General features: G+C 39.0%; 1 protein-coding gene across 2 annotated transcripts in view; it reads left to right on the top strand.

Moving 5' to 3' along the window:
* Positions 1-23786, top strand: part of USP46 (ubiquitin specific peptidase 46) — a gene marked incomplete at both ends in the record, with an annotated part of 29047 nt that extends 5261 nt beyond the window's left edge. The window contains 8 exons of one of the 2 annotated variants that reach the window (XM_080627946.1): positions 8099-8179; positions 8997-9174; positions 11854-12083; positions 15486-15562; positions 21204-21287; positions 21587-21784; positions 22609-22687; positions 23685-23786. In XM_080627946.1, coding sequence (XP_080484072.1) covers positions 8099-8179; positions 8997-9174; positions 11854-12083; positions 15486-15562; positions 21204-21287; positions 21587-21784; positions 22609-22687; positions 23685-23786 — 1029 coding nt within the window. Of the gene's footprint in view, positions 1-8098; positions 8180-8960; positions 9175-11853; positions 12084-15485; positions 15563-21203; positions 21288-21586; positions 21785-22608; positions 22688-23684 lie in introns of both variants that reach the window. The other variant, XM_080627945.1, reaches the window with a different exon arrangement.
* Between the last annotated feature and the right edge of the window lie 266 nt (positions 23787-24052).

Genomic DNA, 24052 nt, shown 5'->3' with positions numbered 1-24052 from the left:
CAGTTATCTTCATCTTTCTTGAAACCTAGCACCCAAACCTGCTTGTAAGGTCCTGTCTGAAGTCTTATCAGCGACAAGTTAAACAAGGAAGTTTAAGAACATTGTAGGCTACAGTCTGTAGGAGTTGTCAACTTTTGTTGTTGTGTTTCTTTGAAATAGTACTGCATAGCTGATGCTTATTCATCTTATATTGCACTGTAGTTTCTAAACTATTTCCTCTCCTCTCCTATCATTAATACCTTAGTCAGCTGTTTCCCATTCTGTGCATGTACAGATGACTCTTCTCTTGATGTGCAGAATCTTTCACTTGTCTCTGCGTTTTAGAGCACTTCTCTAAAAGAAAAAAACTGTCAAAAATTGTCTGTCAAAACCAATTTTGAATTCTAAGCCTGTCCTGCAACATAACTGCAGCCCTCATAGCTCATGTTATATTGAGATTTAATGAAGATGTTCTTTCTTCTGCCTCCCGGTTATCAAAGAGTACTCCAGCTGGTGCAGCTGTGATGAAATCTAGCAGGTGCCTTGCTTTTAGAATGCAGCATATATGCAGTCTGGGTGGCTCAGACAAAAGATGTTATTAGAATAGAATAGTTAGGGTTAAAAAGGACTTTAAGATCATCTAGTTCCAACCCCCCTGCCATGGGCAGGAATACCTCACACTAAACCATACCATCCAAGGCCTCATGCAACCTGGCCTTGAACACCGCCAAGGATGGAGCACTCACAGCCTCCCTGGGCAACCCATTCCAGTGCCTCACCACCCTCTCAGTAAAGAATTTCTTCCTTATATCCAATCTAAACTTCCCCTGTTTAAGTTTGAACCCATTTCTCCTTGTCCTGTCACTACAGTCCCTAATGAATAGTCCCTCCCCAGCATCCCTATAGCCCCCCTTCAGATACTGGAAGGCTGCTATGAGGTCTCCACGCAGCCTTCTCTTCTCCAGGCTGAACAGCCCCAACTTTCTCAGCCTATCTTCATACGGGAGGTGCTCGATATCATCCTTGTGACCCTCCTCTGGACTTGTTCCAACAGTTCCATGTCCTTTTGATGTTGAGGACACCAGAACTGCACACAATACTCTAAGTGAGATCTCATGAGAGCAGAGTAGAGGGGCAGGATCACCTCCTTCGACCTGCTGGTCATGCTCCTCTTGATGCAGCCCAGGATACGGTTGGCTTTCTGGGCTGCGAGCGCACACTGAAGCCGGCTCATGTTCATTTTCTCATTGACCAACACCCCAAAGTCCTTCTCTGCAGAGCTGCTCTGAATCTTTTCTCTGCCCAACCTGTAGCCGTGCCTGGGATTGCTCCGACCCAGGTGTAGGACCTTGCACTTGGTATGGTTAAACTTCATAAGGTTGGCATCAGCCCACCTCACAAGCATGTCAAGGTCCCTCTGGATTGCATCCCTTCCCTCCAGTGTACCAACCCAACCACACAGCTTGGTGTCATCAGCAAACTTGCTGAGGGCGCACTCAATCCCACTGTCCATGTCACCGACAAAGATGTTGAACAAGACCGGTGCCAACACCGATCCCTGAGGGACACCACTCGTTACCAGTCTCCAGCCGGACATCGAGCCATTGACCACAACTCTGTGTGTGCGGCCATCCAGCCAGCTCTTTATCCACCGAGTGGTCCATCCATCAAATTGATGTCTCTCCAATTTAGAGACAAGGATGTCATGTGGGACAGCGTCGAACGCTTTGCACAAGTCCAGGTAGATGATGTCAACTGCTCTGCCCCTGTCCATCAGTTCCATAGCCCCATCATAGAAGGCCACCAAATTGGTCAGGCAGGATTTCCCCTTAGTGAAGCCATGCTGGCTGTCACCAAGCACCTCCTTGTCTTTCATGTGCCTTAGCATGCTTTCCAGGAGAATCTGCTCCAAGATTTTGCCAGGCACAGAGGTGAGACTGACTGGTCTGTAATTCCCCGGGTCATCCATTTTCCCCTTCTTGAAAATGGGGGTTATATTTCCCTTTTTCCAGTCCTCGGGAACTTCACCTGACTGCCATGATTTTTCAAATACGATGGCCAGTGGCTTAGCAACTTCATTGGCCAGCTCCTTCAGGACCCGCGGATGGATTCCGTCAGGTCCCATGGACTTGTGTGCGTTTAGGTTTTTAAGGTGGTCTCGAACCAGATCCTCTTCTACAGTGGGCCCAAGGTCTTCATTCTCACAGTCCCTGCATCTGTCTTCCAAGACTTGGGTGGTGTGGTCAGAGCCTTTGCCAGTGAAGACCGAAGCAAAGAAGTCATTAAGAACCTCAGCCTTCTCCAAATCCAGGGTAGCCAGTTCTCCCGATATCTTCCAGAGGGGGCCTACATTGTCCCTAGTCTGTCTTCTATTCGCTACGTACCTATAGAATCCCTTCCTGTTATCCTTAACATCCCTAGCCGAGTTCAATTCTAAGTGGGCCTTAGCTTTCCTAACCTGGTCCCTAGCTTCCCGGACAACATCCCTGTATTCTTCCCAGGCCGCCTGTCCCTGCTTCCACCTTCTATAAGCCTCTTTTTTCCTTTGAATTTTCCTGAGCAGCTCCTTATCCATCCAAGGAGGTCTCCTGGCCCTCCTGCTGCACTTCCTTCTAGTTGGGATGCAACACTCCTGAGCTTGAAGAAATTATAACCCGTGAGCAAACTTCAGTCTCTATTTCACTTGTGAAGCCACCTTGAGGTTATGTGTTCTGAAGAAGAAAACTGGCCAAAACAAAAAAAATGGCTTTGCTACTTGTTCCAGAAAAGCCTGAGTGTCACTAATCTCAGAGCTATTAAACTAGGAATAGAGACAGACTCATGAGAGAATACGGAGTTGCAGTTTGGTAAAGCTTGTCTAATCCTGGAAATTTTAAAAGTCAATATTTTAAACAAATTGCTAATATATTTAGATACCACGTTTGCAACATGTCACTAGAACCTCCCTTCCAGTACTTGATTGCTTTGTGCTTTGAGAAAACCAGGGGGTTTTTAAGCTATATAAGACTGAGTGCCTTAAACATTTTGTCCAAGATTTTAAGTAAGTGGTTCAGAATTTCAAGCCTCTCAATTTTTATCTGTTTCTTGGTAACCACACAGTGAAGAGCTAAAGTTATTTACAATGTATGTAATACTTAGATCTGTGATAAGAGGTAGTTTAGTGCATCCAGCAAGAAACAAATTAGACATCTGCTTTCAAGCTCATGTAATCTGCCTTAATGATCAGAAAACTGTTCGGGGAAAAAAAAATCTTTTATTGTTTACTATGATCCCTTAGATTTTTCATAGCATCTTCTCTTTCCCCTTTTATCTTGTGGGAGCAAAGAGCCAAAATAGCTCTGCTGGAGAAACAATAAAACATTTCTTTGCAGAACAGGAAAAAGCTAATTTGGTTAAATTCAGCCATCTTGTAGGACTTACACTTTAAAAGTCACAGAAACATTTCAGGTTTGACATTTAGTTTTCTATGAGTTTGGAAGAAGTCTGGTTCAGCTATTCCAATTACTCTCCATACCTCTCTGAAAGTTGAGATTGTCCTTGAGGATAGTCAAGGTCCAACACCGAGGACAGGTAATGTGTCTGTTGAAAGCAGTTGCACATATACTGCATGGTACGATATTGCTTGCTTTTCTCTTACTCTTGTTTCCTTTGTTTTGCTTCTGGGAGCTAATTTTGGATTTTATTTGTAGTTGTTTCCTTTATTTTGAGTTATCTAGCACTGCCATTTGTTGGCCAGGAGGTCTTTCACATCTTTCTTTATCTTCTTTTTCCCTTCCCTCCCATATGATTTGCCTTCCAAAATCCTGAAACTCTGGCTGCCTGGCCCTGAAGCCATTTCTATTTTTATTCTAATTTCTCTTCTACCAGCCTAGACGTCATCCTTAGTTTTTCTTAAGTCTTCATTTTCCCCCTTCAGGAAACAACTCTATTTCTAGTACATTGCTCTCACTTTCCCTGAATACTAAGAAAAAAGGATTTAATTCACAGCTGTATATGATCTGAAGCTCTTCTGCGTTTCTGTTTATTAACCTATTTTAACAGGTTTTCAAGAGGTCACCTATGAAAAGTTCTGATTTCTTTACTGCACTCATTTACTTTAAATTAAGTACATGCATATTTCTCGAAAGTTAGTGCCAATTTTTACAGCTCTATCACACTAGTCTAATCTGATTTCTTATTTGCAGTATCTTTTATATTAGCTCTGTTCAATTTCTCATCCTCCATAGAATAGTTGTATTTAGGTTATTTTACTACGTGTGATTTAATGATCTAATCTGATGTGTTTTTTTTCCCCTGCATTGTTAGTTTGTTTATGGTCTAAAAGGAAAAGGAATGGGAGATTTTTTTGACTTAATCTGTTTCATGTGATGCAAAGCACAAATAAAACTCTTACCAACACTATCAGAAATTTCAGCTGAAAAGAAAACTGGCAGTCTTATCCAGTAGAAGGCCCAGAGCAAAATAACACAAGGGAAAAAATACAGGTCATATGGCCAGAATGTCTTTGAAGTGCTGCTGTGGTTGAAATCTTGGCTTAGCCTGAATTGACCCATGCTTGAATATGTCTTCAAATCTATGTCTTCACTATTTTATAAGGACTTAATACTGGTTGTTGAATTAAGTGGTAAAACTTCAGAGGAGTCAGGGTTCACCAACACTACAGAATACATATTAGGAGTTTCCACATAGACCTAGTTCTCATTCTCATAAGGTCTGGCCATCTCAGTCAAATGAATAAAAGTCAAAAAATATGTTCAAAAGTCAAAAAAATACTTTGTTGTATTTCTTTCATTAGTGTATTCTTTTAAGGAGCCAGTCTTCTTTATTGTCTCTGTACCGTGATATGAATTTATTTCATGGTCATTAACTTATATGGTCTCTCCTCATTTCAGGCTCTGTGGCTGCACTGCCACTCTTGCTGGTTTTTGTGAAACTACAGTAGATTCAGCTGTGGTAGGATATTTCTCCAAGCTGAAGCACAGGACTCTTTATAAAACCATAGAGAATGGATGGCATTTAAATTGTCTGAGTGGGGTTTCACCGCAGAAGTGACCAAAACGTCTTGCTGAAAGTGGGAATAAGCACAACCATGCTTATAAACCCATATTAAATAGTCATAGTTGATTTTTGCTGTAGGCTATCAGGTTTTCCATATTATATATGGTTGGTTTAAACTGAGTTCTGAATTGCCTTTAACAGATCTCTAATAACATAATATTTCCAGTTTAAACCTGGCTTGGTTATACAGTTTCTGGTGTACTTTGGTTAGAAAATTTCCAATCATCTCTTCTGCCATCAAGTCAACTGCTTCTGGAGGAAACTTACTATACAAAACATATATATGTTATGTGGCATGGTTTGAGTTTACTAAATAGTCTATCTACATTTTTTTTAATCCATGTCAGAGATGTGTCCTACTTTGAAGTATTTGGTCTCTGTATCTTTGACCTGTTTTCCTACTCTTCTTTTCTCTACAAATTTAACAGTGTCTTTTTGGAGACCTTAAAATAAACCAGACTGAAATGGCCTTTGATATAAGAAGCCACAACTTGTAATGAAGTCCATGGGAGTTATGTCAATTTACCTAAAGATTGAATTTAACGTCTCTGTTTTATTGGGAAACTGGCATACAGGGTTTTGTTTCATGTTTGCTGCAGCTGAGGCCAGGTTTTGGAGAGGTAAAGTTCTATGGTGAGCTGTTACTAAGTATATGTTGTTTCAACAACATGCACTTTGGAAATTTCCAGGCAATATATGGATTTTATACGGAGATCAGTTAGTGCACGTCATGGATTTGTTTGGTTTTCAGTGATAGTTTTGTTTGGTAAATCCTGATTCTTGCTCTTTCTTACAATATTTATAAGACAATTTAAATGCTAGAAAGGGTTTGCAAACCATCTGGCATCCTCTGAAGTAAGAAACCCTGGCCCTGGAGGAAAGGCAAATGAGTAATGGAAGAGCAGCTAGTTAGCAGAGCACTTGCATTCTACTTGTCTAACAACATACGCTAGCTTGTAGTTTATGAAAGAGTAGGAGGTTGCTTTTTAGAGATAGTATTTTCTATGAATTCTAGAAGGAGAATTATTTTCAGTGTGGAAGGTACTTCCTGAAAAGCTGGAAAAACACCCATTTTGTTCTTATGCTTGGAAACTTGACTGGAATGCTAAAAGTGTAATCGAAGAAAAGGTTTGCTTTGATCTGAATGCTGTACAATGAGTATTAATTTGAAGATAGCTTTCTTGAGAAGCTGCATTAATTTTCTGTAGTCATGTTTTTCTTTCATCAGACAAGGTTTTGAGGGTAAAAGTGGCTGTTTGCTTCACTGCTAATATCAGATAGGCAAATGTCTACCAGTTTCTTCCCTCTCGGGAAACTGGATGCTTTGCTGAATCTATGTATCTTTGGCAAGGCTGACTTTCCAAGCAAAGAAAGTAATCTTCATATGGAACTTGCATAATTATCACACTGTCATCTCCATTGAAAGGTATCCAATAATTGCTTTGTATAGATCATTTCTTTTTACAGATTTTTTACTGAGGGTTAGCAGAGGATAATAACATATCCCTTTATCTTTGCATGGAGCATTGTGCAGATAAAGTGCTTCAGTCTCAAAGGGAATATCTGGGAAATCACACGCTTGGTCTGAGCATTGAGCTCTGTGCGTGTGTGAGAGAAAGAGACTGGAAAGGGATCTGCTATGGGGATATGAAATACAAAATCTTGGAGCTTTTCTGGAAGCTGACAGCTTGAAGGAGCTGCTTTACTTTCAACACTTGCAAATTGTCAACAAGCAACTGTGCTGAGTTTCACACCACTGATTCTGTTGACTAAAATCATCTTCTTTTGATGAGTTGACATGAAATAATAGCATAATATAGCAAGCAATGGTGATGGTAGGTACGATAAGGAAACACAAATCAGGATTTGGGAAGAAGATGAGGAAGGAACACTAGAATTATTCAATTTGATTAGCAGAAACTTTGAAAATTTTAGCTGATGAAGTCTCTGAGCAAGTATATTGAACACAGGAAACATTGAACTCAGGAGCTATTGAACTCAGGAACACTGGAAATCTCATAAGTCTTCAGATGTTTTCTGTGTTGACATGTTTACAGGGGCATTTTACATGGGGTTATGAAAGGCAACCAACTGTGCTGTTCTTGTGTGGTGGAAATATTATAGGCACTATTAATGCTTCACACTGCAGAGCATGCTTAGTAAGTAAATAAATGTATGATGACAGCAAAGCAATTTTCATGCAGATTAAAAATTAGTAACTGATACGGAATATTGTCCAAATACAGCATTTTTATCAGGTCCTGCAGGGATCTCTACACTTATAGAGTGGATAGGAGTGATGACATTTCTTTTGGTAGCAATTCAGCTTGCTAGCTTGCTTTGTAATCAAAGGGTGTTTAAAATGGGTATTTTAATATAGCAAAACTACAGGTAACATACAAAATTAGTGGTTGTACTTCACACACCAGTAGCTGTGAAAGCAACTTTGTTGTTGGAATGAAGATACAGCTGAACATAACTTGCCCGCACTGGGGCAGTGATTAAGATACAAGAGTGCTTGGGCTTATGCACCCTTTGATCTTAGATAAGACAAAATGGCAGATACATTACACTTGCTTTTAATGTTTGTGATGTTGTTCGTAGGACTGGGTTTCTGTCTGGAGCCCAAGTGTTATTAAAGGCTGCTGATGAATTAGAAGGGATTCAGAGGAGTGTGTAATGCTTAGAAAACCTGCCTTACATCTAGGAACAGATTTGTCTAAGATAACTTTAAGGGGTTTGCTTAAGATCAACAAATATCTTCATGATGCAAGAGGGTAATGGGATCCAACTGTTCCCATACACAGTAAAAATAAGGGGGAGGTGGATGTGAGAACCACTGTGGTGACCACTTCACTTCTAAGCAGCCATTACTAGGGTGTCTGGGGAGGCCACCTCCACCACCTGGAACTGCAAATGTGGCTGTCATACTTGCCATTAGTAAGACAGAGTTAGCTTGGCTAATCATAGCTGAAAGGAAAAAAACTAATTTCTATCTCAATGCTGTCCATAACTTTATGATATTGCTATTCTAAACAATTTCTTCCTCCTTATTTTATAGGGCACCAATGCCTCTGCTCTGGAAAAAGACATTGGCCCAGAGCAGTTTCCAATCAATGAACACTACTTTGGATTGGTCAATGTAAGTACAATTTTCATTAGGCAAACTGTATACACAACTATGGCTCTGATGTTACTTAAACTTTGGTTTTTACTCCTATTGCTTTTCTTTTCTCTCCCAATCTCATTCTAAGGTAGGATTGTCTTTTCCTGAGAAAGTACTGCTCATGGTTCAATCTTAAGCAAAGTGGATCGCAAAACTGTGTCAGATGTTTGAAGCTAGATACACACCCAGAGAATCTATCTGTGTTCTATGAATTTTTCCAGGGATTAGAACTTACACTTCAATAAAGTTGAAAGTCTATTTTAGCCACAAAACGCAAGGGAGGAAGTGATGGAAGTATGTACAAGCTTAGGTACAGCAGAATCACTTACAGAGCAAGGAGCTTTTCTATATGACTAAGGAAAGGATGAGTGAGAAGGGTGTTTAATCACTTGTTTATTCCCATATAAATAAAACAGATATAGTAATTCTTTCCATTGAAAACATTAGTCATTCTGCTACTGAGCTGTAAGATAGAGCCCAGCAAGAATATATTAATATATGGAAACAAGCTTAACAAGATCCACTACAATAAATAGATGTCTTGCAAATGGAAACTTACTTTGTATCCTAGCTAATTTAGAACACCATAGTCTTTTTCTGTGTAGTGTCAGGGGTGGGTACGGAAATATATTCCTACAGCTGCTGCCTGGCACAATGGCTGGTATGTGACAGGGGCACAGGAGCCAGAAGTTGAATGAAACAACTGGTTTTATTGTGATGCACAGGGATTAAGATTGTTTTTGATTTTACATGGCAGTTTGGGAACACCTGCTACTGTAACTCCGTGCTGCAGGCATTGTATTTTTGCCGGCCGTTTCGGGAAAATGTATTATCATACAAGGCCCAACAGAAAAAGAAGGAAAATCTCTTGACTTGCCTGGCAGATCTTTTTCACAGTATTGCTACTCAGAAGAAGAAAGTTGGAGTTATTCCACCAAAGAAGTTCATATCAAGGCTACGAAAAGAGAATGGTAAGTGTAAAACTGGAGTCCTCTTAGACATTCATACATTGATCAGGAAAGTATAAATAAATATTGGGCAAGGTGATCAAATTAACCAGATGTTCAGGTTAAATTTATAAATTACTTTTATTACTTTTTGGGTTTAGATACTAATATTTTAGTATCTATGCACACGATACTATGCTTGGAATAACCATACCAGGTCTCATAAGTTGCCAAAGGTGCATGAATCACTGATGTTTTCAGAGCACAGTGGTCCTGCTGTACCGTGATCCACAGACCGCACTGTACAGTGAGCTAGGGCTGGGGATAGGGTGACACTGTGCTGTAACTTTTTAATTGCCTCTTTGTGGTTATGGCACAGTGAAACACTAAGGGCAGTTGGCAGCATAGAAACTGTGTAAACTAGGAGTGCTACAGGCACCACTAGTCCAAAACACACGGCAGGACAGGTAACTATGTATGCAGGGGTGTTCAGTGAACTACACGTCAACTGCTCCTCTTGCTCTCAGAAATAGGCACAGCCTTACTTTGTGAAGCATCAGGCCCTTTTTGAGCATTACATTGGCAACAGCATATGGCTGATCTTGTAGTTCTGTCTAAGCAATATGAGGGACATCTTGAAATAAGGAAGCCTGCCACACAACTCCATTTTGGCCTGGATTCATATCACTGTGGGTGGTATGCTTAGAAACAGAGGAGCTTTGAATGAAGAGACAAAGTACGAATCAAACACCTGGAAGAAATTGCTTCCCAGTGACAGCATATAAATTCGCAGACTGTTCATTCCAGAGCAAGCATTAGAAAGTGTGACAAAGTTAGCTCTGAATCATCTAGTGATAAATGCCCCTACACTGTTTGGGATCGCTTTTAGGGACTGGATCTTATGTTTCCACTTTTTTAAAACTGGGACCAGACTCAGTGTGCATTAACCTGCTTATGTGTCCAGGTTAGACACTGAGAAGCCACAGGATCTATCCAGTATTTTCAGAGGAAATACACATGAGCTTTTTCAGGAACAGGGGGATAAAACCAACCATTTCCTTGGGTGACATAGTGTAGTCCTTGGGTGACATGGTCTAGTGGAAGGTGTTCTTTTCCCATGGCAGGGTGGTTGGAACTAGGTGACCTTAAGGTGCTTTCCAACCCAAACCATTCTGTGATTCTATGATTCTATTTCTGGGAACACAGATTCTTTTTTTTCCTACATGGTGGTCAAATTGAGCCTTCACTGGAGCAATCTGTACTAAATCACCACTGACATATTCTCTCTTCCTCCTGCAAGCATTTCTTACTGAAGAGACAAGTCTCTGCTCATCTGACTTGTGTGTGAAAAATGTGCTTTGTGAGGTGATGTTATTATTACCATTTGTAGTGGGTTAACCTTGGCTTCCAGGTGCCCACCAAGCTTGTCTCTCACTCCTCTCCTTAGCAGATGGGGGAGAAAATAAGATGAAAAAACCTTGTGCATTGAGATAAAGGCAGTTTAATAATAATAATTAAGGGGGGGAAAAGCAAAACCAAAGGAGATTTATTCACTACCTTGTATCAGCAAGTGATTTCCAGCCACTCCCTGGGGAGCAGGGCTTTGGTGCGGATAGGAGTTGCTTCAGAACCCAAACATCTTAATAATGAATCCCCATCCCCTCACTTCCCCCTTCTCTATGCTTTTATTGCTGAACATGAAGTCATAATACAGCATATCCCTTAGGCCAGTTTGGGTTAGGTGTCCAGCTATTTTCCCTCCCAGCCTCTTGCCCACCGGCCTTTGGAAACAACCTTGATACTGCTTGAGCACTGCTCAGCAATAGCCAAAACATTGACACGTTGTCAACACCCTTTTAGCCAAACAAAGAACAGCGATGTGTGGGCTGCTATAAGGAAATGTAACTCCATCCCAGCCAGACACAGTACCCTAGTATGTGTCAGCATTCAATGTCTTGTTTCCCTGGCCATGTGTCTTACTCTCCAAACTCTATGATGTTCCTAGGTGTCTGAGGGACTTGGAATGTATGGGTGGGAGTCAGGACCACCTGAAGTTAGGTGTTTAGTGCAAGGAGTTACTGGTTTAAGGAATTAATTTAGGAGGCATCACCCTCTTGCTTTCTTCACTGACTGTAGTGGGAGCCTACACAACCAATGACAGAGCATAACCTTTCAGTTTAGTGAGATGAAGCCTTCCCCAAAATAGCTTCACTGAAGCCAGCATGACTGCAGAACTGCTCTTCTTTGGCACAATTCTAGACACTTTGCTGATCAAAGGACATTGCTGGAGTGGGTCCAGAAAAGGGCAACAAAGCTGGTGAAGGTTCTGGAGGACAAGTCTTATGAGGAACAGCTGAGGGAACTGGGGGTGTTTAGTCTGGAAAAGAAAAGGCTCAGGGGAGACCTTATAGCTCTCTGCAACTACCTGAAAGAGGCTGTAGTGAGGTGGGGGTCAGTCTCTTCTCCAAGTGATAAGACAAGAGGTAACAGCCTCAAGCTGCGCCAGGGGAGGTTTAGTTTGGATATGGTTTAGTGGTGGTCTTGGCAGGCCTGGGGAAAGGTTGACTTGATGATCTTAAAGGTTTTTTCCAAAATGGTTGATTCTATGACTCTATGTATTTGGGAAGGAATAATGAATTTAGTTTGCTTTCTTGAAGGGAATGTTATACTTAACTTTAGACATCTCTACTCTCTTCTTCACAGATCTCTTTGACAACTACATGCAGCAGGATGCACATGAGTTTTTAAATTACCTGCTCAACACCATCGCAGACATATTGCAGGAGGAGAAGAAACAGGAAAAGCAAAATGGGAAGCTGAAAAATGGCAACATGAATGAAGCTGAAGAGAACAATAAGCAAGAACTCACCTGGGTGCATGAGATTTTTCAGGGAACACTGACTAACGAAACTAGATGTTTGAACTGTGAAACCGTAAGCATTGGGATAGATTTTTTTTGGTTGTTGCCCATTAATAGATAGATACATTTTATATACATAAATATATGAATCTTTTCAGACATCTGAGAATTGTGGATATTCCTGTAGACTTTACTTCTTGAAGTGAGTATATTCTTTTCTAAAAATTTACTTTTCTAAGCATTACTTGGCTAACCTATGCCAAGTCTTGCTGCCCTAATACATATCTCTACAGTTAAAATCCTTGTGAGTTAATCAATACCCTTCCTTATTATTGTAACTTTGAAGAAGATGCTCCTATCTATTCCATGAATAAGTGAAATGTTAAGATGAATTTGTGCTAATTCATTCCTAAGACTGTGACTGGCATACAGAGGGTTTGTTATTAACAAACCATGTGTTTTCATTATCTCCCTAATATTTTCTAGAGGATGCTGTCAGTTTGAAGTCTGTTTGAAGTATGAGTAAAAATTAGTTTTAGTTAGGAAACCTGATTGCAAGTCTGCTGTCTTTTTCTGTATTTTTTAATCACATGCTCCTACTTAAAAGTAAAAAGAAATTAATAATAATAATAATAATAATAATAATAATAAAGTTCCTCTCTGTGAGGTTTCTATGTCAAAGAGTAACACAGATAAAAAAAAAGATGTTTTGGGGAGAAAAGTGACAGTGGCTTTCAAAAAAGTTTTGAACCAACCTCACTTAACCTTTGCTTTGTAAAAGGTAGGTGTCAAGGATGACCTAGTTTTATCAGCTCCTATGTAGGTGATGGGAATTGCAAAGGAGCTCCTGCAGAATACTTTCTTTATCTATTTCTAGGATGTTTCATGAAACAGGAAGTTTTTAGTAGTATCAGTATTCTCCTCCATACAGCCTGTCCTGGTTGCATGGTGTTACTAAGCTGTTGTAATAGGTGGTGCAGCAATGCTGTGAACTGGTCCAGCAAACTCTTACGGCCTAAGAATAAGGTGTTTTTAACTCAGACCAGTGCTGCTTCCTCCAAAGGAAATGCAACTTTAGACTTTCTGCTTTAAGATTGGAGAAGGTGCCCAGAGAAAGTATCTTCAGACAGCAAGCTGAGGTTAAGTATTTATAACTTTAGACAGCTGAAATCAGGTGAGATAAACCCTACCCAGGTCCTACAGATGTGTAAAAGAACATATTCTGATATTTCTAATCATAAAGAATGATCTTTATTCCAAGAAAATATGACTTGCCCAGGGATTTGTGTCAGAGGGGGGTAGAAAGAAAGAGATCAAATGACAGTCAACCTGAAAAAAGAGGTTAGAGTAAGTTTGGAGAAAGCTTGTATAGTGAAAATACAAGAGAGATTGAAAAGTAATTCTTTATTCTGTTTCATTTATAAAAATCCAAGTAATAATAGCAAGTTAAAATAAATGAAAGCATAGAATTGCTTTTAACTGGCAAACTCCTTTAAACAGTCGTGGCCTAATTCAAAACTAACATCCGGTGTCTACTCAGACAAACTTTAATGAAGTCAGGGTGTGTCCTTGGGAACAGCAAAACTGCACAATACTCTTTGTAATTTAAACTAATCAAGCTATATAGAAAAAATCGTGCTAGGTATTGCTGCTGTAGGAAGGCTTATCTGTATCTTCCAGTGAATGCAGAAATACTGTATACTACCCAGGATAATTTTCCAGTTTGTTTTTCTTCTATTGCTGTGTCTTGAAATCTTTGGGAAATAGTAAAATGGCTAAAAAGATGTTCCTTTGTTAAAATATTCATATGTAGTGCATGAAGAATCATTCAGAATCCAGGAGTTCTTATTCTCACTTAGAAAGTGTTCAGTTCGAATCTGGTTTTCCAGCTACCTTTAGTTTTGGTTTGTAATGTTCCAGCTCCAACTAACTCATCTTCCCCTTTCAGTAAATATTTGATGTGCTGAAATCAATGACAAAATTCCAAGCTTCTTTGTGAGATTCAGATGAAATACTATACTTGCCAAAGACTTTTCCAAGCATTTAACTTCTTTCTTGACATGCAGTGTGTCTGACAGAAATCTAGTTCCAGCTGTAGAGACACAATATTCTCTGAAGTTTTGTATCTTTCAAATTCTAGCTGTGTACTTATAACTGCAGTTGATTGCTGCCAGTTTTGTGGTTTCTGTCACCTGCAGGTCAAATCATGTCTCAGGGAGAACTTTTGTTTGGAGAACTGCTGTTGATTTTAATTGGGTGCATGTTACGCCTCTGTACATCTTTGATAATATCAACATTCTTTCTACTAAAGGTGTTCCTTTGGATTCAAGACTGCATTCGCCACATTTATGGGATCTTTGGCATAATGCAAAGATGAGCTGAAAGTAGTACCTTACTTTCATATCCGTAGAATTGCAGAAATTTGAGCATGAGGGACTTGCATCAGAACGATGAGTTCAAACACTCACTGAAGTTCTTGATTTGAGCTTCACTATCCTAACATCTGATTTAGTTATTCTAAGAAAATGCAGTAATGGCAGGCAAAATACAGAGTGTTCATGCATTTTATAAACAGAATTAGTTGTTTTGAACATGACTGAATTCATGTGCAGTAAGTACTTCTGCAGTCTTTTTGACTCAGTTGAAGTACTACAACAATTATCCATTTGGATAAGTTTTTTGTTTGTTTGTTACATCTTCAAGATTATACACTCTAAGTGAAAAGTCATTTTCAAAGCAAAAATCAAGGTCTATCATTCTGAAAATATTTGGGGTTACTTTTAAAGTAAAAATTTTATGATAATTTTTCAACTCTTGTCTAAAAAACATCGGCGAAATCAAAATTATTTTGCAAAATATTATTAGTTTCCATTTTTAGCTTTAATCTTTTAATTTTTAAATCAAAATTATTGACCAGAAATAATATTCAATGGAGAAATGCAGCTGTGTCAACCAGGAATTTAACATCAGCCTTTTGAATACTCACTGGAAAGAGCATGGTTAAAAATGACGTTTTTTGATAGATGCTTATTTAGAAGATATTTTCATTGCTTTCTTACTAATGGAAATAATTTCTTAGGGCATAAACTGTGAAACTAGACTACACTGCATAACAAGGAAATGTATTTAATGCACCAGTCACAGCTAATACAGTGGATAGTGATCCCTGCTTTGATGAACAGTAGACTGCAGTCACTGACCCATGGTTGGTGGGCTGGGAGAAGTGGAACAGATAGAAGTTAAATTATATGAAAGCTGGATTGGTAGAGTTACTAGTAAATATAGTCACACTGAACTAATAAATATAGTCACGCTGAACTAGGAGGGGGAAAAAAAGCATTGAAATGAGTTATTTTTGTGAAACTTATTTTTCAGAAATTGCTCTACCTTTAGCATTTGCACATAGATATAAACAGCATTTAGATGTATGGTGGTTTACTAAGTCTCTGTTTTACATGTATATTTTTTGTAACAGGTTAGTAGCAAAGATGAAGATTTTCTTGACCTTTCTGTTGATGTGGAGCAGAACACATCAATTACACACTGTTTAAGGTAAATGAATGTATCTCTGGCAGATAGTTCTGCCTGACTTTGCTAAATTTTCCAAGTCTAGTAGGTACAGAAAAGAGAAGAAGAATAGCACTGGGTTTTGAACTTTTCCTAAGTAGAAGAAAAAGATTGTAAACTGGATGTTTCTTCTAATGACAAAAGATACATCAGTGTATTTTGTTTTACTCACTTTCTTTTTCAATATATGTGTTTGAAAAACAAAGAAAAAAATCATCTCTTGGGGAAAATAATTGATTGCCTTGTCATCTGGAAGAATTGCTGCAGAAGAATAATTGGCTTCAAAGGGATTTCAGTGTGCTTATCATTAAGCTTCTATTAAGTGCTTTGTTGGTTACGACTTATGTGCGTATTAAAAGTTAAGTGAGTGCTTTGCAGAAAGAGTGCTAGAGTCCCTAGAGGGCAAAAGGTCTCCTAAGTCTAAAAGATCTTCTGCCCTATAAATTTCTATTCTGTGTCTCATCCTAAAATTACAAGGAGAAGTCTTTTACTCTAAGTTTCAGTTCTGCTCCTAGTAGACTCTTAACTATTAACCAAATACTTCAGAGGTCAAAATAATTTTGAGACTTCATGGAGGATTATTCTGAGAGATTTAAAATATCTGGAGTTTTGGCACCGATACAATAAACCAATACCTAGATTTAAGGCAATATGTTGCTGCTCTAAGGTAATGAGCATCAATTGGTCAAATTACTCTTTCAACTGCAAAATTGTTACCAACTTTGAAATTGCATTTAACATTTATTCTGGAATGCTTAGGAAGGGGTTGCCTGGCAGCTCACCCTAAGCTGGGAGTTACAAAAAGAGAAAGCATAAGAGAGAAGGTACTAACCATTTTGTAAGTCAGAAAGTGATTTCTCTGCAGATACCACAACTGTACTAAGTAACTTCTGTTACATATTAAAGTGCTAAATCCAGTAAGGTTTTTCCTTCTCAACTTCCATTCGGTCTCTTGTAGGATACTGTAGCAGTGCTTAGTCTTCAAGCAATTAACGCTGCAGTAACTAGCCTCATTTTGAAAGGGGGGCAAACTGAAGAGCAGCTTTGGAAAAATGTGCCTTGTTTTCTTCTTTTTTCCCATCTCTGTTTGTTCATGGTCACCAATAACTGAATCAGTATTAGTACTACAGGTTTTTATCTGCACACTTTTAAGTTCTTCACTGTAGCCATTACCTTGAACTTGGTTTTGTCAGCATTACTTGCCTCTCTCTATGGTGTTCAAAGTCGATTTGAAATCACACTGACATTCAGGAAAGCTGAAGTGTGCATCTTCTGCAGTCCTTTCTAACTTGAGTTGTTACTTGGTTCCGTCATACATAGTTACTGGAGACTGAGCACTGACTATCTTACAGCTTAGTCTGGTGAACTTGTTAGAAACTGCTGCTGTCCATAAGTTGCCACTTGCCCTTCAACTTTCTCTATTTTTTAAATTCAATTTCTTAGTTGTTAAGCTTCCTGGAAATATTTTTCCGGAAAGGCTGTTTTATAGCATTCCCACTATGGAACAACAAGTGGCTTTAACTTACGATGTGAAAGAACTGCATCTGCACTACTGCAATTGACAGGTGCATGGTGGAGTTGAAAGGGACCACAAGAGGTTAGCCCTTTTTTCCACCTCAGATAGGGTGCTTGTCCAACCTGTTCTAAAAGATCTTTTATCAGTGGTAGCTCGATTGCCTATCTGTCTCAGTTCTTCTTGTTCTTACTACTAACAAGTTTATCCCACTGTGTAACATGAATCTTCCTTGTTTCAGTTCAAGCCCATTTCTACTTGCCTGGTGTACTCTGGACATAAACCAGGGGTTACTCCCTTTCCTCTTAGCAGCAGCCTTTTACATACAGGAAGAATGTCACCACTTTCTTAAGTTAAACAGCCTCAGGTCATTCAAGCTTTCCTTCACAGGCGATCTTCTCTAGGTCTCTGCTCATGTTCATTACTCCTTGGTCTTCTTTCCAATTGAACCTCTCTTACCTTACCTGAAGTACAGTTGCCTAAAATTAGGCACAATATGTCACTAGAGATTTGCACAATCCTGAGAAGAATGGATGTCCTAAAATTTTGTTTATACATTTCAGTATAGCATCTGCCTTTACTCCAACAGCGTGGCATACATTTTGAAGTCCACACATTGTTCCTTTTTGAAATAAAGAGAAGAAAATTCCTAGTTTTTCCTTTCTTGGGGTGGGAAGTGCAGGTTGCTATTTACAGATTAAACAGAAGGAGAGTCATCACCATCTATTCTGTTTGGTTTTTTCACTAGCAGCATGTCTACTTCTGTTTAGAAAACAAATACTTAGAATATGGACTTCCTTTCATTGCTCTATGGTATTCTGCATTATTAAATGAAGTGTAAGTGCTCTTGTGATTTCTATTAATAGGAACAGCCAACTTATTACTCGTCAGGGGAACTTTGCTGTTTCTTTTTTTAATAACAGTTGCCTTGCTGTGTGTTTACAGCTTTAAGGGCTCCTGCACTGAAAAGGTAACTTACTTAAAGAAAAACTGTAGAAGGTAACATTTAAGTAGAAAGAATTTCTTTGCCACTACAGATGAATATTCATTCTAGTAATTGTTGTAGCTTTTCAGATTGAAAAGATCCTTGTGTACATAAAAGGTCCAATGAATACAAGCCTCTGGCATAGTCTGACTCCACAGGGTAGGAAATGGAGCCTGAAGCAATGGAAGTCTAATAACAAATATAGTACATATTCTTATTTGTGTTTCCACTAGGACTCGCGAAGTTTACCAGTTCATTTGATCCTGGCTTTTAACTGTCCACCTGTGCTTTTTTATTCCACTAAGAATTCTCTCATCTCTTAAAACAGAAAATTTTTATTATTCATGCATATAAACAGCAGAAATCACGTTTTGCGCTGTAGTATAGAGACTGCAGAGAGATGGGCTGTGAAAGCACATGAAATTAATTATAAGTAAGTATAACTTGAGCAGGTGTATTTAAAAATTCCTGTTAAAATACCCTATAAGCAAAATGCAGATTGGCATGTTAATGGAACAGGAGAGTTAGAAATTTCTTTGAACTAGTTCTGCAGGTATAAAGTTCCTTAAGCCTATAGTTCTTGTACATGCAGACTTTGAGTGAACTCCAGTCAACAATCTCATGTTTTCACCTATTCAGCATCTATATGGGTTGCCCAGGGAGGCTGTGAGTTCTCCATCCTTGGCGGTGTTCAAGGCCAGGTTGGATGAGGCCTTGGGTGGCATGGTTTAGTGGGAGGTGTCCCTGCCCATGGCAGGGGGGTTGGAACTAGATGATCTTAAGGTCCTTTCCAACCATAACTGTTCTATGATTCTATTAGAAGTGCCACGCTGAAAATTCTCTATTGCTGAAACAGCTCCTGAAGTTGCAGTTGTAAAAGGCAGCAAAAGCATCTAATCCTCACCTGCATATCTCCCTTCCCACAAGGAAAGAATTAACACTTACAAATAAACAACCAGTTTTGTTCCTGGTACAAGAAAAGGAATTAATTTGTGCTGAATAAGGGAATCAGTAGTGCCTTTAAGTTCCATGACTGGTTCACCTGCTATGGTAGAATAGGGCAACCGCCTGTCAGGTGGAAGTAGAAGACAAAAGAGCAAAAGAAGAAATGATAAGGGACATGTAAGAGAATGTCCCTGAGCTTATCAAGTACTTGCATACTTCTCAGGCTTTCACAGGTGCAATTTCCACAGCAGTCAACTTATCATAGAAAATGATAGATACTATCGGTTTCAGAATAATTAATACATTCTAAAAAGAATTCAGAAAGACTTTGAGTTTAATGCATTTTCGTGGGAGGCTTGGCATAGAACAAACCCATAACTATCAAATTGCTACCATCTGTACATGTTTCTTCATGTTAGGAAAAAGTATTATTTATTTCTGTTGCTTCGCTTTGAGGGAGGAAGGAAACAAATAAATTATTTTACAAGTTTGTTGGGGGATTTTTTTGTTGTTGTTGTTTGTTTGGGGTGTTTTTAAATTGACATGTTAGGCTTTGAAAATAAACATCAGACTCTTCCCTTAACACAAACACATTCTACCGAATCTTGCAGTATCGCGTTCCCCACACATATAACCTGTCTCTAATATTTTTTTGAACTTTCATCTCTTCATTCATGATCCCCTGAAAGGTTAACATTTTCTTTTAGAGGAATTGGCTGAATTCAGTTAATTTTGTCTTTGAATTCAAATGTGAAATCAGATATTCGAGATCAGTATGTACCACTGAAGAAATTCATTCAAGTGATCATGCTTTATATTTCTTTAAGGTAGAAAATTATCCTTATGATCCAAGTTTTGTTGCAACTTATCTTTCAGGAAATGTATTTTGTCCATATAAAGAAAAAAAACCCCAACTAATAAGAGCATTCTCAGTACAATATTCAGTCATATGAAATGCCTCCCTGTCATATAAACATATAGCATAACAGAGAGGAACTTTAAGGAACTTCAAGGAACTTCTGTAAATAAATACCTATGCCATGGCAATCTCCATAGCCTTCAGCTCTCCCATCAACCCCTGTGGTGATGGTGCCAGGAAGAAACAATGATCTAGAATCCTCCCTTTGCATTTGTAAGATAATTCTGGTGCTGCCTACTGTGAGAGCAGGCTGCACTTGCAGAGAGTGCAGCTTCAGCCTCCGTGTGTGTGAACTGCAATGATAGAATGGAGTTTATTATTTATGGGTCTGAATGGGTCTGAATTTGCCTGGATTTCATAAGATTATTAGATACAATGTAGATGCAATCAACAGGACAGTTTTGTACTTCAAATACATCCACTTAAGGCCCAAAGTTACAAGAAAACCTGTGTGCTTAAAGTGGAAGATAGGTGCTTATGTTTGCATTTGCAGTTCTCAAAGCAGCTGCTCAGCTGCAATGTAACACTGAGGTGACAAAAAATTGCCATCAATGAGTTTTTTTTTACAGTTCAGGTGTTTTAGGTAGCTACAATTCTGCTCCAAAGCATATTAGCGCAGTGACTTTTGACAAATCTTTTCTGTGAACTAAGAGGCACTATCAAACAAGCCTTCCTCTGCCTCTATCACTTCAAAAGCTCAACCCAGAAAAATTTCCAAGCGTATTTACTTGCTCAGGGTTTAAAAAGCCTTCTATACTAGCCGAAACTTTCCTTTTTAGACATGAAGAAGGCATAATCAAATAACTTCTGGAAGATTGTTCAACAGGTTAGAGGATGCAGAAAAATGAGTTCAATTTATTTCTTCTGTGTAAGAGGATTCAAACCTATCTTACAGAAGAACACCATAAAATGTGAGCTCTTTGGGGATGATAGAAGTGCACTTCAAGCTGTTCTATTCTGCAAATAATTTAAAAAGGGGCTGGATGAATTGAGCGACATGTAATAGGCTAGGGTATAATTCCCACTTTGAGATACTTTGAGAGAGTATGGAGGGCCTCAGTTTCTAATACAGGGCTGTCATAGCCGCCAGATGCCTAAAGTCCCAATGCAAACCCCAGTACAGCTGCTTCAGATGTTGTAGAAAACTGGACTCAGCGGAGAGAGGAATTGATCCTGTGTGTCTTTTCAGGGTTTCAGTTCGTCAGCCCAAGTGGGGCAAAAGTGTGAAGATCCTTTAAAAACTGATAACTCTGTCTGTTTACAGAGACTTCAGTAACACAGAGACATTATGTAGTGAACAGAAATACTACTGTGAAACTTGCTGCAGTAAACAAGAGGCCCAGAAAAGGTAAGCAAAGAGCAGGCTATTTCACCATGTCCCTCCTGGGCTTTGACAAACCTCCTCCTTGATATTTATTGTGTTTAGATACCTAGAAGCTTTACACCCCAGCTACATTCTCTGTGTGGGCCAAAGAACTAACAGACAAATTCGGCGCTGTTACATGTGTCTGAGTCTAGAAGCTATTGCTAGTTGACTACTGTTACTTACAAAGTGCTTTTATAATGCAAATGTTTACTCGTTAGGGAAAGACAAAATGGCTTTGAACTTGTCAGGTCTTTATCACATGCACTCTAATGGTTTCACAGGATGAGAGTAAAAAAGCTGCCAATGATTCTTGCCTTACACCTCAAGAGATTCAAGTATATGGAGCAATTGCACAGATATACTAAGCTGTCTTATCGTGTAGTATTTCCTCTGGAGTTACGTCTCTTCAACACATCTGGCGATGCTGTCAACTTAGATCGCATGTATGACTTGGTAGCTGTTGTTGTTCACTGTGGAAGGTAAGATACTTTTGTGCATATCTCATGCTATTGCCAAACATTTACCAAGAGCAGAGGCATGCCTGACAAAATGTGTGGAGAATGGGAGTGAGGTCATAAATTGTGTTGCTGCCCCAACTTGCCTGTGTCGTGGCTTGAACCTGTTAACCACTCTCCCTCATAGTAAATCTCTACTCATTCTAAAAACAATGTCTCAAGCTTTCAGAAGTCACAAGACTGGTTTGAATTAATAGAGCTGTCTCCTTCCTCAAGAGCCCACTTACAGAGCTTGGGAGCCAGAACTCTGTGAAAACCAGAAGCATGTAGGTCCTGCAACAGATTATCTTGTTCTCTTGTCAAGGCAACAAAAATGATAGCTTTAATAAAGCTTTTCACATATGGGGTATTGTCAAATATGAAACAAACAAAAATCCTTGGGGCTTTAAGAGTATGACTTGTCCCTCTTCTCAAAGACTGCATGTAACTAAATATTCACAGTTGATACCAAGCAATTTTTACCCATAAATTTAGTTCATTACATCTTAAAAATATCTGCAGTAGTTGATGCCTGCCAAAAGCAAATTGTTTACTATTCTATAGGTTAATTTGAAAATGGTCTTGGCACAGATGAAAATACATTAACTTTCAGTTGATGAAGCCTTTGCAAAAGTTCAGTAAAAAGGTGAAAGAAGTAAATGTCTACTGAACCACCAGGGGTGGGTTTACTATGTTCTTCATAACATTTAGTTATTATTCAGTCTGCTTGCATATAGAAAAGGGACTTATGAAAAATGAACTCAATAGTATCTTCTAATATTTTGGGGTTTGTGTGTTTTGCTTTCTAGTGGGCCGAATCGTGGGCATTATATTACTATTGTGAAAAGTCATGGATTTTGGCTCTTGTTTGATGATGACATTGTAGAGGTCAGTATGCTGAAGGTCATGAGCACAACTTTCATGTTTATGTTCTGTTTTCTACCTGGGGTTAAAATTCTGATCCAGACCTGTGGACAGGTTACTAGTTTGCAAAGCCACAGTTTTCTTGTAATGTGACATTTAGCAAAACTCTGTTAAGTAAGATAGCAAACAAGCTGACTCATCCTGTAGTTCTTATTCTGTCAGTGTCGGAGGTGGTTGTTTTATTTCAGAGCAACATCAGGTTTTAATACCAGACTTCAAGGGTTTCGTTTGGAATTATTTTTATATCTAATAAAATCAATTTAACTCGTTAAGACTTAAAATATCCATGAACTATGTTGCAATCCCTGGCAACATCACTTGGCAAAACTGGATTGGGTAAAGCTAACATTGCTCTAGAATTTTATTTTTTGAACAAATGGGAAGTTAGAAGAACGTCTGGATTCTACAATTGATCTGGGTTTGTCTGAATGTAAATTAGAGCAGGATCTGGCCAGCGGCTATTACAGATTCTGTCTGAGCATTCTGCAATTCATTCCTAAGCAAACTCCATTATGTCTTTGTGGCACCTTAACAAAACTGAGGTCTTAAGTCTTATTTCCCAGGAGTAAATCCAATGGAAGAAAGTAAGCACTGGGACACTGGATGGGCCATGTCTTGAGGAGTGTTTCTGGAAATTTTAGAAGGGAGGGGTCACATGGTCACATTTACATGTTTCAATAGTGTTCACTACCGTGTTCCAAGGAGTCTTGCTGTTGTTGGAAAAAGCCTAACTCGGTTAGGTTCACCAAGACCAGCATTCCTATTGATTTCCGTGACTGAGACCAGTAGGGCTTAGCCCCTGAACATTACCCTTTCACTGCTTAAATTGCAAACAGAATTTGTTAATTGCTACCCTGAAACAAGTAACTGAATTTGTCTTTCGTGTTTACACAGTCATTTGATCCAGGTTTGGTATTTCTTTTACCTAACAGCACATTACATTTTTTTGTTTATTTTGCAGAAAATAGATGCTCAAGCTATTGAAGAATTCTATGGTCTGACCTCTGATATATCAAAAAATTCAGAGTCTGGCTATATTTTATTCTATCAGTCAAGAGAGTAACTTGGCATACTGTGACAATTGCGCACAATGATGCTGCACATGAGAGACTGTGACGGCCCCCCTTAACTGACTTTTACACAGACCACATCTTGTGTGGTTGAACAATGATACACTCTGTCTCCTATTAAATGGTCTATGTGATATTGACTATAATCATCCATTTTTGACATGTAAAACTTTGTTTTGGGGTGGGGGGGTGTTTGTAGTTTTTAAGTGTGATTGAAGAATTAATTGCAGTCAGATTTTAGTGGAATTTATATGGACTA

The sequence above is a fragment of the Psittacula echo genome (genome assembly GCF_963264785.1).
Source record: "Psittacula echo genome assembly, chromosome: 1".
Taxonomy (NCBI): domain Eukaryota; kingdom Metazoa; phylum Chordata; class Aves; order Psittaciformes; family Psittacidae; genus Psittacula; species Psittacula echo.
This window is presented reverse-complemented; position numbering and strand designations above follow the sequence as displayed.